The 18,028-nt window shown below is 43.8% G+C and overlaps 1 protein-coding gene across 1 annotated transcript in view; it reads right to left on the bottom strand.

Moving 5' to 3' along the window:
- LOC124283264 (S-crystallin SL11-like) overlaps nucleotides 1-15,944 on the bottom strand; it is a 45,013-nt gene extending 29,069 nt beyond the window's left edge. Inside the window, exon 1 of the mRNA XM_046719294.1 lies at nucleotides 15,228-15,944. Within this exon, the coding sequence (XP_046575250.1) occupies nucleotides 15,228-15,360 (133 nt within the window). The 5' untranslated portion in view covers nucleotides 15,361-15,944. The remainder of the gene's footprint in view (nucleotides 1-15,227) is intronic.
- Nucleotides 15,945-18,028: the final 2,084 nt, after the last annotated feature.

The raw sequence follows: 18,028 nt of genomic DNA, 5'->3' as shown, positions 1-18,028 counted from the left end.
CAGTCCTTCTTGTACCCATTAATGCCGGGCGCCAGGCAGGGACCAACAAGTACCATAATTTAACGTCTTTTGGTATGACGCGGTCGGGGATCGAACCCGCGACCTTCCGCTCTCCGGGCGGACGCTCTAACTACACCACGGAGGCGGTCGTACCATGCCTGAACAAGAAATGGTAAAATTGGCTTTTCAGCAGTGTCTGCCCTTGCTTGAACCCGTCGTACCAGCTGAACTCATACAAAAGAAGTTTTAATGTCGATGGGGATTTATGTGTAATGTACCAGTGATGTGACGGTGTTGATGGGCACTCGTTAACATCATTACTCGGGGATAATAAAGATCAAAGAGTGGCATTGTTACTGTTTCGTGACAGGCGTTAACACAATGGTACGATACCATTTTTATCGGGGCTGTACCATTCTCGTTCAAATCGCGCGGTTTCATTAATTTACGGAACCGTTGTAATGACATTTAAGTTATAGCAGTGGTTCCGTTGAAGTGTCCGGTTTAACGGTGTCCGGGCCGTAGAGGCAATACACTTCCGTAATTATACGCACCAGCGAACTATAACACAACGGATCAAAGGGTGAAATTCAAGATGACAAGATCACGCATTTCTCGTTTGCCAGTGGGCGTCTGATAATTGTTGATTACGTTTGATGCATGGCAGGCATGTGATGTGTTGTGGCAACTGCAGTTGACACCAGTGGAACGTCACAATTATGTGGCAGTCATCTTTAATGACGTCATTTTTGTTTAGGTGTATTGACCGTTGACAACAGGTGTAACATGACAAGAATCGCTGACGACGTGTGTAGCATGACAGTAATCGTTGACGGCGTGGGTAACATGACAGTAATCGTTGACGGCGTGTGTAGCATGACAGTAATCGTTGACGGCGTGTGTAACATGACAGTAATCGTTGACGGCGTGGGTAACATGACAGTAATCGTTGCCGGCGTGGGTAACATGACAGTAATCGTTGACGGCGTGGGTAACATGACAGTAATCGTTGCCGGCGTGGGTAACATGACAGTAATCGTTGACGGCGTGGGTAACATGACAGTGATTGTTGACGGCGTGTGTAACATGACAGTAATCGTTGACGGCGTGGGTAACATGACAGTGATTGTTGACGGCGTGTGTAACATGACAGTAATCGTTGACGGCGTGTGTAACATGACAGTGATTGTTGACGGCGTGGGTAACATGACAGTAATCGTTGACGGCGTGGGTAACATGACAGTGATTGTTGACGGCGTGTGTAACATGGCAGTGATTGTTGACGGCGTGGGTAACATGACAGTAATCGTTGACGGCGTGTGTAACATGACAGTGATTGTTGACGGCGTGGGTAACATGACAGTAAACGAGGACGGCGTCGGTATACTGACAGTAAACGAGGACGGCGTGGGTAACATGACAGTAATCGTTGACGGCGTGTGTAACATGACAGTGATTGTTGAGGGCGTGTGTAACATGACAGTGATTGTTGACGGCGTGGGTAACATGACAGTAATCGTTGACGGCGTGTGTAACATGACAGTGATTGTTGACGGCGTGTGTAACATGACAGTAATCGTTGACGGCGTGTGTAACATGACAGTGATCGTTGACGGCGTGTGTAACATGACAGTGATTGTTGACGGCGTGGGTAACATGACAGTAATCGTTGACGGCGTGTGTAACATGACAGTGATTGTTGACGGTGTGGGTAAACCGACAGTAAACGTTGACGGCGTCGGTATACTGACAGTAAACGAGGACGGCGTGGGTAACATGACAGTAATCGTTGACGGCGTGGGTAACATGACAGTGATTGTTGACGGCGTGTGTAACATGACAGTGATTGTTGACGGCGTGTGTAACATGACAAGAATCGTTGAAGGCGTGTGTAACATGACAGTGATTGTTGACGGTGTGGGTAAACCGACAGTAATCGTTGACGGCGTCGGTATACTGACAGTAAACGAGGACGGCGTGGGTAACATGACAGTAATCGTTGACGGCGTGGGTAACATGACAGTGATTGTTGACGGCGTGTGTAACATGACAGTGATTGTTGACGGCGTGTGTAACATGACAGTAATCGTTGACGGCGTGTGTAACATGACAGTGATTGTTGACGGCGTGGGTAACATGACAGTAATCGTTGACGGCGTGTGTAACATGACAGTGATTGTTGACGGTGTGGGTAAAGCGACAGTAAACGTTGACGGCGTCGGTATACTGACAGTAAACGAGGACGGCGTGGGTAACATGACAGTAATCGTTGACGGCGTGGGTAACATGACAGTGATTGTTGACGGCGTGTGTAACATGACAGTGATTGTTGACGGCGTGGGTAACATGACAGTAATCGTTGACGGCGTGTGTAACATGACAGTGATTGTTGACGGTGTGGGTAAACCGACAGTAAACGTTGACGGCGTCGGTATACTGACAGTAAACGAGGACGGCGTGGGTAACATGACAGTAATCGTTGACGGCGTGTAACATGACAGTGATTGTTGACGGTGTGGGTAACATGACAGTAATCGTTGACGGCGTGTGTAACATGACAGTGATTGTTGACGGTGTGGGTAAACCGACAGTAAACGTTGACGGCGTCGGTATACTGACAGTAAACGAGGACGGCGTGGGTAACATGACAGTAATCGTTGACGGCGTGGGTAACATGACAGTGATTGTTGACGGCGTGTGTAACATGACAGTGATTGTTGACGGCGTGTGTAACATGACAGTAATCGTTGAAGGCGTGTGTAACATGACAGTGATTGTTGACGGTGTGGGTAAACCGACAGTAATCGTTGACGGCGTGTGTAACATGACAGTGATTGTTGACGGCGTGTAACATGACAGTAATCGTTGACGGCGTGTGTAACATGACAGTGATTGTTGACGGTGTGGGTAAACCGACAGTAAACGTTGACGGCGTCGGTATACTGACAGTAAACGAGGACGGCGTGGGTAACATGACAGTAATCGTTGACGGCGTGGGTAACATGACAGTGATTGTTGAGGGCGTGTGTAACATGACAGTGATTGTTGACGGCGTGTGTAACATGACAGTAATCGTTGACGGCGTGTGTAACATGACAGTGATTGTTGACGGCGTATGTAACATGACAGTAATCGTTGACGGCGTGGGTAACATGACAGTGATTGTTGACGGTGTGGGTAAACCGACAGTAATCGTTGAAGGCGTCGGTATACTGACAGTAAACGAGGACGGCGTGGGTTACATCACAGTAATCGCTGACGGCTGTGTAACATGACAGTGATCGTTGACGGCGTGGGTAACATGGGAGTAATCGTTGACGGCGTGGGTGACATTACAATCATCGCTGACGGCTGTGTAACATGACAATCATCGCTGACGGCTGTGTAACATGACAGTGATCGTTAACACTGTGTGTAAGGTTTTGCAAGATGAGCTCTACGTCTACACACATTTACACTACCTAAAGGTGTATATATATACACATGTACACTACGTAAAAATATCTATACACATGTACACTACCTAAAGTTGTATATATATACCCATGTACACTACGTAAAGGTCTCTATACATATATGTACACTACCTAAAGGTGTCTACACACATGTACACTACCTAAAGGTGTCTATACACATGTACACTACCTAAAGGTGTCTATACACATGTACACTACCTAAAGGTGTCTACACACATGTACACTACCTAAAGGTGTCTACACACATGTACACTACCTAAAGGTGTCTATACACATGTACACTACCTAAAGGTGTCTATAGGCATGTACTACGTAAAGGTGTCTACGTAAAGGTGTCTTTACACATGTACACTGCGTAAAGGTGTCTATACACATGTACACTACGTAAAGTCGTATATACACATGTACACTACGTGAAGGTGTCTATACACATGTACACTACGTGAAGGTGTATATACACATGTACACTACGTGAAGGTGTCTATACACATGTACACTACGTGAAGGTGTATATACACATGTACACTACGTGAAGGTGTATATACACATGTACACTACGTGAAGGTGTATATACACATGTACACTACGTGAAGGTGTATATACACATGTACACTACGTGAAGGTGTATATACACATGTACACTACGTGAAGGTGTATATACACATGTACACTACGTGAAGGTGTATATACACATGTACACTACGTGAAGGTGTATATACACATGTACACTACGTGAAGGTGTATATACACATGTACACTACGTGAAGGTGTATATACACATGTACACTACGTGAAGGTGTATATACACATGTACACTACGTGAAGGTGTATATACACATGTACACTACGTGAAGGTGTATATACACATGTACACTACGTGAAGGTGTATATACACATGTACACTACGTAAAGGTGTATATACACATGTACACTACGTAAAGGTGTATATACACATGTACTACGTAAAGGTGTATATACACATGTAAAGGTGTATATACACATGTACACTACGTAAAGGTGTATATACACATGTACATATACGTAAAGGTGTATATACACATACACTAAACTACGTAAAGGTGTATATACACATGTAAACTACGTAAAGGTGTATATACACATGTACACTACGTGAAGGTGTATATACACATACACTACGTGAAGGTGTATATAACTACGTGTGAAGGTGTATATACACATGTACACTACGTGAAGGTGTATATACACATGTACACTACGTGAAGGTGTATATACACATGTACACTACGTGAAGGTGTATATACACATGTACACTACGTGAAGGTGTATATACACATGTACACTACGTGAAGGTGTCTAAACACATGTACACTACGTGAAGGTGTATATACACATGTATGACATGTACACGTGAAGGTGTCTAAACACATGTACACTACGTGAAGGTGTATATACACATGTACACTACGTGAAGGTGTCTAAACACATGTACACTACGTGAAGGTGTATATACACATGTACACTACGTGAAGGTGTATATACACATGTACACTACGTGAAGGTGTATATACACATGTACACTACGTGAAGGTGTCTAAACACATGCACACTACGTAAAGGAGTCTTAACAAAACATCTTAGTTAGGTCGATAGCCGTTAGGTGCATAAGTCTTGTGTGGACGGATCGTTAACCTCCCTCACTTCTTGACATTTCAAGTACTACACAACATACTAAAGTTACAAGTGCTTCCTGTTCTCCAAAATGCCAAGAGCCTCTTCTTCCATGGGAACCGTTTTTGGTTTAGCTGACGGGCAAAACGGAGCTGTTTAATTGCTGGCAAATCCTCCCATTATCATAGAAACGATCTCATTTACAACATGCAATGATTTTATGATCAAATCAAGGCATACATGTTGACGGTACGTTTGGTTAAATTCTTTTAAATCCTGAGATCAGTGGACAGGGTAAGGTACGGTCAGAGTGGACAATCGGGTCAGATGGATTATAACGGTTTAATAGTAAGGCGTACAATCGTCTTTCCATGTAAATGGTCATTCGTCAGCTCAGGATATAATGTATGGTCCAAGTATTTCGGTGATATAGAATATATATTGCGTTCTTTATATATCGTATATGAAGCAAATAAATTGTACGAATATTTCCTATCTGTATGATATAAAGTCCGTTAATCTATGTGGTACCTGCGAGATATAAAGTACGTTAATCTATGTGATACCTACAGCATATAAAGTAAGTTAATCTATGTGATACCTACAGCATATAAAGTACGTTAATCTATGTGATACCTGCAGCATATAAAGTAAGTTAATCTATGTGATACCTGCAGCGTATAAAGAACGTTAATCTGTGTGATACCTGCAGCATATAAAGTACATTCACCTATGTGAAACCTGCAGGATATAAAGTACGTTAATCCGTGTGATACCTGCAGCATATAAAGTACATTCACCTATGTGAAACCTGCAGGATATAAAGTACGTTAATCCGTGTGATACCTGCAGCATATAAAGTACATTCACCTATGTGAAACCTGCAGGATATAAAGTACGTTAATCCGTGTGATACCTGCAGCATATAAAGTACATTCACCTATGTGAAACCTGCAGGATATAAAGTACGTTAATCCGTGTGATACCTGCAGCATATAAAGTACATTCACCTATGTTAAACCTGCAGGATATAAAGTACGTTAATCCATGTGATACCTGAAGGATATAAAGTAGAATAAGGCTAAAAGTCTCAATGTCGTACCTGTAGGATACAATGTTTTCCCTATTCTTGCACAATCGTTCTCTTATCGCATTGATATACAGTATTAAGCATACACATCTGTGCCGTAGGATATACAGTGTGGGTTAGTGAGTGAGTGAGTGAGTGAAGTTTTCCGCCGTTTTTACCAATATTCCACCAATATCACAGCGGGTGGACACCAGAAATGGGCTTCACACATTGTACCCATGTGGGGAATGGAACCCGGGTCTTCGGCGTGACGAGCGAATGCTTTAACCACTAGGCCACCCCACCGCCTCCGGTAAATATCAAACGACATGCAGCGAAACCACCGATTAGGTCGTCGGCAAAAACACAACGATAACCAAGTTGGACAAAACACGATTTCAGCATCAACACCAAGCCTTCTCTTGCGTCAGCGCTGCTCTACAGAAACCAGCTTGGTGGTACTCGTTATGTCTGGGAACCCGACGTGAAGAATTCTTAAGAAGATGTCAAGTATTTTGGTATTGTCTGCGGTATCTGCATTCCTGGCAGTAATCCGCTCCAAAACAGCGACGGCAGGTTTAAAGCTACACGGCCATGTTAATGGCTCCTGATAGGTTGTCAGGGAATGAAGGACCTCGTTATGGAACTCATTCACTAAATGTGAATATAAATACCGTACGATCTCTATAAAGACCATGATTCTTGAGTCGGGTCCAGTTTAAGGCTTTTACATCAGAGCCTGCACATGTTTGTTTGTTTGCTTAGCAATATTCCAACTATATGACGGCGGTCTGTAAATAATCAGTCTGGACCAGACAGTCCAGTGATCAAGTGAGTGAGTGAGTGAGTTTAGTTTTACGCCACACTCAGCGATATTCCAGCTATACGGCGGCGGTCTGGAAATAATCGAGTCAGGACCAGACAATGTAGTGATCAACAGCATGAGCATCGATCTCCGCAATTGGGAACCGATGACAAGTGTCAACCAAGTCAGCGAGCCTGACCACCCGATCCCGTTAGTCGCCTCTTACGACAAGCATGGGTTACTGAAGGTTCATTCTAACCTGGACCTTCACGGGTATCAATATACAAATATACCAGGATCCCGTTCCGCAAAGGGATCTTAGGACTAATAAGGTATTTGAAACTCAAATACTTAAACATAGGCAAAGATCGCTTTGTGAAACGGGACCCAGGGCTTTAAAGTATTTAGTCAACGAAGAATCTTAGTAGGTAAAACGCTTTTAACGCCTTCGTAAGTCATTTGAACAGTCCAATCTCTGCGCTAAGTTGAGCATCGATTTACGCAGTTGGGCCTTACATGTGTATTGAAGTAAAGGCACGGGAGCCTTTCTACGAAACGACGGTAACTGCAACACTCAGATTTACGACTGTCGTTGCGCTAACACGGATTTGGGCACCTGGGCCCAGTGCTCTTGATAGCGGAAGTACAGTACAGGGCCTCCTTTCACAAAGCACTAAGGTGATTGTAAGTCACTAAGGTAACCTTAGTGCAATGTTAAAGAATGGTTAAGGGTTAATGTTAACCTTAGTAAAGGTTGCTTCGTGAAAGGAGCCCCTGTCGTGTAACCCTACCGACCATTGATGACACCGTGTAGTGTTTTAGTATTACGCCTGTATGATCATTTGACCTAATGAAACTTAATTACATTCGTCGGTCCGCCCTCGGCCGTTCTACAGGATGCAGAGATCACCTCGTAGTTTCAGCATCACTACGACTCCTCTTGATGTACTCCCTGAACCTGGCGATTTACTACCCTTGGATCAAACGGCTTTAGTAGGTCAGAACCGACGACTCAACCATTTAATGTTTATGATATAAATACTTATAATCGAGATATAAACTTGAGATGTAAACTCCAGAAGATGAACTTATTTTTATGCGGATATGAACTGACCCGTTTCAAAAAGGAAGACACTCTGGGGCAACAAAAAAACTCGCAACGCTGAACCGGAAATAGACCACAATGGAAAGCATCCCCGTGGCTTGGGAATACTTCAGGGCCGCGATCCACAACCATTCGTAACGTTATGACCTGTCGTAACAGTTTACGAATGGCTTAGAGATATGACTGACTGACTGAGTATGGTTTTACGCCGCAATATTTTAGCAATATTCCAGCAACATCACGGCGGGGAACACCAGAAATTGGCTTCGTACATTGTACCCATGTGGGGATTCGAACCCGGGTCTTCGGCGTGACGAGCGAACGCTTTAACCACTAGGCTACCCAACCGCCCCCTTAGAGATATGAACGCTTTTTAGATCGAGAACCAGAACACAAACCCGACTGCACTGATTTCAACGGAGCCTAAAAGAACACCGTTCCGATGTAATGGTTGACCAAAGGAGTACAGTTTCATTTATGCTAGATTATTATTTTAAAAAGCGACGCTTGTCTTGTCTTAGGCCAATCGAAGTACGTGTAGTTAGAATGAGAAAGGAGGGATAAAATAATAGTGAGTAAGTTTAGTTTTACGTGGCACTCAGCAATATTCCAGCTATATGGCGGCGGTCTGTAAGTAATCGAGTCTGGGGACCAGACAATCAAGTGATCAACAGCATGAGCATCGATCTAAGCAGTTGGGATACGACGACACGTGTCAACCAAGTCAGCGAGCCTGACCACCCGATCCCCTTAGTCGCCTCTTGCAAGCATGGGTCACTGAAGATCAATTCTAACCCGGATCTTCACGGGTGACAAAATAATAAGTTCAAAATAAGTTCATATTAATATTTACATAGAAACCATATTGTCTTTCTCAACACAAAACTTAATTGAGTAAAAGGGGAATAGAAACGAAAATTTAGCCAAAAGAAATTAATAAAAACGAACAACAAAACTCCTCAAAGCAAAATCAGAAAATTACAGAACAAACTCAAAAGAATTTAAAACAAAGAAAGACGCCGTGGAAATAATATTCGTCAGAAACAGCATTAAAACAAACATGCTGTAAGAAAAATATCGTTTTAATTTTGGCGTAAATAATGTTTCTAAAAGTGGCAGCGTCGCTTTAAGAACCGCCATCCTTCAACGCTTACCGCCTCGTCGGGAAGCACTTCACCTCGACATCACCGAGATAATGACGCTGATATCAAGAAACAGAAGCAGGCATATCGAGAACTGGGCTGCACCCGGCGCCGAAGCATGAGTTCATCTGCTGTACTCAACCATTCCACTGCAGCAAGAGAAACACTAGCGTCTGACCGACACTCAGAATACATCGGGGGGTTTCGCCGATTAACCTCATTCCGTTAACCTTCGCCGAGTAAACCACGAGATTTCTCAATGGAGGCAGTGTTTCGCCGAAGCATCTGAACCATGTGGAGCTCGTCGCTATGGTAGATGTAAATTAAAAGGAAGATTATGCCGGTAGATACGAATGTGTTTATGTGACTTCGACCAGTGAACCTGAAGCTGGTATTGGTGCTGTTTTGATAGTCTCCCTTTCGACTAAACAAGCCCCGAGCTCCTCTCCAAGTAACATAAGCAGATAGGGGGCATGTTTTTCTTTTGGTTAGTCAGGCACCAGCCCGTCTAATCTTTCCTTCTTTCAACTTCAATCACGCCCTGACAAGAACAAATTATTCTTTGTTCGTGGAATTTTCCGTATTTTGGATATCAAATTGTGTGTTTTTATTACTCTCATGCCAGCGTGAGAAGGATTTGTTACGAAAATTATTTCAAGGCAAAAGAACATATCTCTTAAATCTCTTGAGGGAAAAATACTTTACGAAACCGTATTTCTGAGAATATTTTGTGTCGTAAAGACGGAGTGCATAGTTTTCATTAAAAAAATGTACATACGAACTTTATTTATTCAGAATTCAACGTATATCTTATTTCATGGAGCTACAGTACATGAGTGAGTCTAGTTTTACGCCGCTTTTAGTGAGTGAGTTAGTTTAGTTTTACGCCGCACTCTGGGTTAGAATATTGATCTTCAGTAACCCATGTTTGTCGTAAGAGGTGACTAACGGGATCGAGTGGTCAGGCTCGCTGACTTGGTTGACACATGTCATCGGTTCCCAATTGCGCAGATCGAAGCTCATGCTGTTGATCACTGGACTGTCTGATCCAGACTCGATTATTTACAGGGCGCCGCCATATAGTTGGAATATTGCTGAGTGCGGCGCAAAACTAAACTCAATCACTCCTCATACACTATGTACAGTGATGTTAATAAATACCCACCCATGTTATAAATGGCATATGTAGATCAGTCGTAAGGAACACAATCATACATTCAGAGAATCATCTTCTACATCATCATCATCATCACCATCATCATCACCAATATTAGTAGAAGCAGATAAGGAAAAAGTATGTATAAAGCGAACTCATCGACTGAGTAATATTTAGCTAATAAACCGCTATTCGTGCTGGTAATACCAATATTTCTCCAATTTTATTTCTAGTGAAATAAATCAAAACTCAAATCGTTATCATTATTTACATTTTTAAGTTTTATCGCCAGTAGTGCATCTTTGACATGGTCGTAAAGAATTAAGTTCATCAAGACTACATCCTCCAAAGAGTCCCTACCATGGTACATTTCATGAACAAATTCAGCGTACACTGTACAAAACACATTCAAAGCCGACGGAATAAAAATACAGTACAGTATCTTCGGTGAAAAAAACTACTTTCGTTCAATATTACCCATAAAAGGTTTCTCGAAGCTTCGGCCCTTTTAATGTCTCGCTTTCTAATAACCGTGAATCAATTTCTCGTTTCTCATACGGCTAGTTGGCTTAAAATAAGGAGTTTTCCAATGAACCAACTTTAAATTGTCATCAAATATTTATTAAGTGGAAAATTTACCATCAAACACATGTCAACTTAACGAGATTCGGATACACGCAGTTCCCGGTCCTTTATTTCGTTCAATAATGTATCCAATTTTATAATTCATAGTAAAATTATACACAATTCGAGCAATGACTGTCTAATATATCGATTGCGGAAACATACAACGCGCATAATGCAGATAATAGAGAAACCCTTGCTCTTAAATTTGATACTGATTAGGAGGTGACAGTGACGTGCTGGACCGATAATTGCCCATTAATGGCGATATTATCGAATCTTGTATAAGACCGGCCATAACTTTCGAATAGATTCAATATTGAATACCTGGTTTACGAGCGCAGGTGGAGAGATATGCTAAAATGAAAGTTGGAACGTGGAAGTAGAGTTCTACCCTTGCTTTGTCGGGTTGTAATGTTGAATGATTGTGGTATGGCTCTTGGTCCCCCAAAATAAATAAACTGTTTTTAAAGGCCTGAATACTGAGTACTTTGCACCGAAACGGTGAGAGTCAGTACGAACAATGAGCTTTAGTACGAAGACAAGCGACAGCAAGTACGCGAGGCCACGCGGCGTAAGTATGTTCACGTTCAAGCCCGGTACAAAGTCTACCTGACACGGATCGACAGCGCATTGACTTGGTGGAGGTGAGGTGAAATTGGGTTTAACGTCGTGCTTGAGCATATTTCTCTCATATGACGACGAGCATGCGTATGTATGTGTATGTGCTGCTGCTTGTACTAGCCCAGACTGAAGCTGGTTTTATAGTGCTAGCCCACTGAGATACCATGCCGCAGTGAAGCATGAATAACCCACTCAGACACATTATACTGACTCAGAGCCGACCAGTCCTTGATGTAACCATTAATGCCGAGCGCCAGGCAGGGACCAAAAAGTACCATATTTTAACGTCTTTTGGTATGACGCGGTCGGGGATCGAACCCGCGACCTTCCGCTCTCGGCACGAGGTGGAGTTTTCAGGGTTAGGGTTACGTAGTGGAAGACAGTGACTCAATATCGTAACGTGACGGCACTGAGTGATGAGGTGACTATTGCATGGATGTCACTGGTTTTGATACCGATAGTAGGTGTTTGTCACCAGCTGTTCGTCACCAGCTGTTCGTCAACTCGTCGAACGCATTTACCGTAAATCACTAAATCAGCGCCATATGTGGCATTGTGATAGGTGCTTAGGTCATGGGACAAGTTCGTGCACAAGGTGCTTTTGTTTCTACTTCGCCTTAATGCGATTCTGGGTGGGTGTGGTAACCTAGTGGTTAAAGCGTTCGCTCGTCACGCTGAAGACCCGGGTTCGATTCCCCACATGAGTACAATGTGTGACGCTCATTTCTGGTGTCCCCCGCCGTGATATTGCTGGAATATTGCTAAAAGCGGCATAAAACTAAACTCACTCCTCCTATGATTCCGTCCTACGTATGCGGTGGGTAAAGCGTTCGCTCGTCACGCGGAAGACCCAGGTTCGATTCCTCACATGGGCACAATGTGAAGCCCATTTCTGGTGTCCATCGCCGTGATGTTGCTAGAATATTGCTAAAAGCGCGTAAAACAACCACACTCACTCACTCGTCCTGTTGTCTTTTACAAGCAGTCTGGACTTATATCTAACATTCCTAACCAGTGGTGGCGGTAGGGTAGCCCAGTGGTTAAAGCGATCGCTCGCCACGCCGAAGAACCGGGTTCGAATCCTCACATGGTCGCAATGTGTGGAGCCTATTTCTGGTGCCCCCCACGCATATATGGCTAAAATCGGCTTAAAAACATATTCACTCACTCCCAAACTGGTCATGTGAGTGAGTGTGAAAGGTTTTACGTCACATTGAGCAGTATTCACGTGCTATTACGTCACTCAAACACGTCACACATTGTACCATGAGGAAATACAAAATTAGTCTTCGTCGACAGTTGAAGGAGTAAGTTTGGTTTTACGCCGCTTTTAACAATATTCCAGCAATATCACAGCGGGGGCCACCAGAAATGGGCTTCACACATTGTACCCATGTGGGGAATCGAACCCAGGTCTTCGGCGTGACGAGCGAACGCTTTAACCCCTAGGCTACCACATCGGCCCGACAGTTGAAGGAAACAGTGGCGTCTGACAAGGCCTCCTTTCGTCAGTCAAAATACAGATCGGAAGAGAGAGCAAGTTCTGAGAATCTGTACGTAACCGGGGCGATGGGGTAGCCGGGTGGTTAAAGCGTATGCTTGTCACGCTGAAGACCCGGGTTCCATTCCCTCGTTGGTTTAATGCGTGAACCCCATCCCACCCCCACCCCCGTGATATTGCTGGAGCATCGCTAAATGCGGCGTAAAACTCATACTCACTCACTCTCTACTAACCACTGGCTAATATGAAAACCTGCAAAGCCTTAAAATATTAACTGATCTTTTGTTATATCTATACAAGCGATCGAAATGTTTGCATTATTTTATAACAAGACAGATAAAAAGCATTATATTACAACCTTAATACGTACACGGTCGGGCCATCATGAAACACATTATTAAACAAACGCCACATTAAAACCATCAAGCGTATAAACGCACTATTTATATGCATATCACGACGGACGCGCTAACGTGGAACTAAAGGTGGTGATTTGCGCTATCATAAATAGTGAGCCTATAGTTATAGCTAAATGGTAGCAGGAAATATTCGAGGCATTTCCTCTTATTAAAAGGCAAACAAAGAATTACGACTCAAAATGAATGCTTGATAGTGTAATGCCTTCCGCAGGATGACAGTACTGTATCGTTTTACGGCAGAGGTGAAGTTAAATTGGATTAACATAGCGTTCCAGATTGTTGCACTTACACAGCAAAGTGTGCGTGCGCGTGTGCGTGCGTGCGTGCGTGTGAGCGCAGAACTATCTAGTTCTTGCCCAATGAGATGCCGTGTCACAGTTTTACATAGATACCCTTCTCAAACGCAGTGTTCTGACTCCGAGCCAATCAATTATTGTTTTATACCCTTAATGCCGTGCGCCAGACGGGATAACAAAGAGTACCAGCATTGAACGTCTTTGGTATGTCGCGACCGGGGATGGAACCACGGACCTTCCGCTCTCCAGGCTGACGCTCTACCCACTGCACCACTGAGTTTCTCATGTTTTTCACTGATTCCTTATTCAAAGGCTTGTAAGTAAACTATACATTGATAAGAGAGAGAGAGAGAGAGAGAGAGAGAGAGAGAGAGAGAGAGAGAGAGAGAGAGAGAGAGAGAGAGAGAGAGAGAGAGAGAGAGAGAGAGAGAGGGGGGGGGGGGTGTACGGCATCCACGTGTACATATTGACTCGAACGTTCATTTACGTTTCCCAACAGTTTTACATTAAAATCATTAATATTGCACACTTTGACTTCCAGTAACACTCGTGACCATTCCATTGATAAACTTCGGGTACGAAAATGTCACACCTCGACCTGATGAAAAAGACTAGTTTATGTAAGATGCTAAATACTTAAGCCTCCCGATTATGGACGATACTTGAATGGCATATTTCAATTTAATGTTCACAGAGTATTGTGAACAGGTAGTGAAAGGTTTTGTAATTTGCAAATAAGTTTGTACTTCACTGACAACGCCGAAACGTACGCATGAGTTTGTAAATCTCCAACAGTACACAATTCCCTCCAAAAAATAATAAATGGCTGATATTATACTCAAGGCCGGAGAAGTGTTCTATTCACGGTGAATAGGATGAACGGGGGTTATTCGTTTGCGCCCGCTTCAATAACTAAACACTACTTTTCAACGACAAAAATCGTGAAAAGAATATATCATATTTCATTGTGAGAGACAGACAAGAGACGAAATATTTTCCACAGAAGGAACCTTAGCGGTTAACACTATACATCGTTGTATCGACAATGGGAGAGTGTTAGTAAGCTCATTTTGGACGTTATTGATGGCCGGCGGTGCGTGACTGACTCTGGGGTCATATAACATACTTGTGATCGTCCCCAGTCTCAAACGTCTCTTGTCCCCTCGACGCGATCACTGGGATCGTTTACTTGCACCCTGTGACCCCTTCATGACATCGCCGGGTCCACTCAAGCCGGCTTTGCAATGCACGGTGAATTTTTCCAGGTGATAAAAAACGAAAACAATAATAAACATCAGTAAACACCTGAATTGAGAAAAAAAAACTGACGGAGATTGTAGTAGAAAATTAAAATACTTACTCGATTTCATCGCCGCCCATTCACTATTGGGAATTCTCACATCGTCAAAGTTGACCCCCGCTGCCGCAAAGCACAGACGAGTCAATTCCGCCCTCCCTCTCACGTTGAAATATGTAAGTCTATAACAGGCCATGCCTTTTTCCGACCTGCCCCTCCCTGCTTTTCCGAGCTCACGGTACACCGTCGAGCGACCGTCCCCCTCGCTAGGCGTTTGGTGTCGGGCGCTCGCTACCCTGAACTATGTATCGCGGCCCACCCGCTCCGCTACAGTCAAGATCCTATCCTCGGGGCTCAGGCCGCCTGTAGTGGAGCGTGGTCTGCTTACGTCACGTTCCAACTAATCGAAAGCGGTGTGGCGGTCAGCTCTGAGTCCGGTTGGACAGTCCGCTGGTCCTCTCACCTCCTTAACCCTGCCATCCATATCTTAGCTTCCGGTTGGGCTTGACAACACACTGCCCGCCTCCCACTCTTCGCCTCTGTTTGGTTCGAGCTCAACTGACCGCCGTTGCAGTAGGGGGTCATTTAGTTCTCTTTTTTCGTCTCTCTATCCTTCTCTCTCCCCTTCTCTCTCTCTCCTGGATTAGTTAATGCTGGAATTGTGAATGGAGCTTCAAGGTGGTATATCGCGCCGAGTCAATACACGTGTGTATAAAACTGCACAATGCAGGTATCTGTTGAAGGGACTATTGACATTTTCATCGCGCGGCTGAATGTGGTCTCCCAGCAGTCAGACATATGTAGATATACACTCTCGGCATCCGCCTGTTACACCTCATTTTTACCGCATCTGCCCCCTCCTCCCGTTGCTAGGGTGATGAATGTGCACGTGCAATCCAGACCCTGCGGGGGGTCTTCATCCACGTGCCCTCAGCTCCATTTCGAAAGCAGAAGCTACTCGCATTTCGCGCACCTTATCCCCTTTTAATCCAGTCATGCGTGTTTGGCTAATCACGCTAATGGAATACGGCAAATATAATGGAAGTTGAAAAAATCATCACCTAAAAAAAGAGATGCGTCATGTCGTGGCTCACTATTTAACAGATTTAAACACATCAGTTTATGTAAACGTGTTGATGACAGAGTACCAGAACTGATGCAAATATTGTGTCAGATTATCAGTCCGACTGACTGACTGACTGAATTTGGTTTTACGCCGCTTTAAGCAATATTCCAGCAACATCACGGCGGGGGACACCAGAAATGGGCTTCACAAATTGTACCCATGTGGGGATTCGAACCCGGGTCTTCGGCGTGACGAGCCAACGCTTTAACCACTAGGCTACCCCACTGCCTCTATCAATCCGAGGACCCGAAAGGCAAATATTAATGATTTTATCCAAAATGAATCACTATTATGCAAAACCTGTACCGAGGCTTTCAGAAATCGAGATTCGACTTTTTAACTCTCAATCATATCCCATCTCAGGCAATACTATTCATATATTTACATGTCTTAGTAAATGAGTGATTGGGTATTGTTTTATGCCGCTTTTAGCAATGACCCGGCAACATCACGTGAAATGGGTTTCACGCATATGGGGAATCGAACCTGGTTCTTCGGCATGATGAACGGTAACTTTAACCACTTAGCTAACCAACGCCCATCTCTTAGTTACTGATCCCAATGGAACACTATGATGACATTGCGGAGTCTTAATCATATCGGGGGCGGTGGGGTAGCCTAGTGGTTAAAGCGTCCGTCCGTCACGCCGAAGACCCAGGTTCGATTCCTCACATGGGTACAATGTGTGAAGCCTATTTCTGGTGTCCCCGCCGTGATGTTGCTGGAATATTGCTAAAAGCGGCGTAAAACCATACTCACTCACTTTATTCATATCGTTGATGGCAAACGACATATGGTCCTCAATAATTCGGACACAATGAAATTAATTCGTTTTTGCCAGTGAAATTCTTACAGGTGTCATTGTTGAGGCGACGACTCCTTGGGCAGCGGGGTCTCAGGTGTGGGAGGGACATCTGCAGCACTGCACACAACGTCTCCTGCATCCCACACCTGTAGACTAACACCTGCGTCGTTCTTTATCACTTGCGATATTGTAACTATCAACTTCAAAATTATATTCCTCGTAATCACCATTGTTATCGTCGTCAGGGGCGGTGGAGTAGCCTAGTGGTTAAAGACCCGTGGCTAAGACCCGAATTCGATTCCCCACATGGGTACAATGTGTGAAGCCCATCTCATCATCATCATCATCATCATCATCATCATCAAAATATCATTTCTTCCAATCACCATCCTCGTCGTCATTCTCCTCCCCATCAGCAGCAGCAGCAGCAGCAGCAGCAACAGCAAACAAGATAACATGGAAAGCGGTGTTCATTTGTCCACTGACAAGAATAATGCTGTTTATCTCCATTTATAGTTGTCGTACACACATTTGTGATAAATTAATAATATTATGATATAAACTGTAGAAGTCATACAACTCGGCTGTAAATATTCGTCGTGTAATCAGCCAGAACAACACATTCCCCGATTAGCGAATCCTACTATATATAGAAATGCCCTGAAATACTTATCGGGGAATTTGGGGTTTCCAGATAGAAGGGGTCTGGATTAACTGAGTGCTTTTAAACTTGACTGACATTTTCCCCGTTTTGATTTCAACACACAACTAGCGTGTAACATACCTATATATAGAAACCCCCTGAAGAAACTGTCCGGAATTAGGGGTTTCCAGACAGAAGAGGTCTGGACAAAATGAGGTTTTCTAAACTTGCCTGACATTTTTCCCGTTTTCTTCAACACACACGGAGCGTTTAACATGGGTATGTATAGA

This window comes from Haliotis rubra, unplaced genomic scaffold (genome assembly GCF_003918875.1).
Source record: "Haliotis rubra isolate DU_JTF1 unplaced genomic scaffold, ASM391887v1 Scf311, whole genome shotgun sequence".
NCBI classification, from domain to species: Eukaryota; Metazoa; Mollusca; class Gastropoda; order Lepetellida; family Haliotidae; genus Haliotis; species Haliotis rubra.
This window is presented reverse-complemented; position numbering and strand designations above follow the sequence as displayed.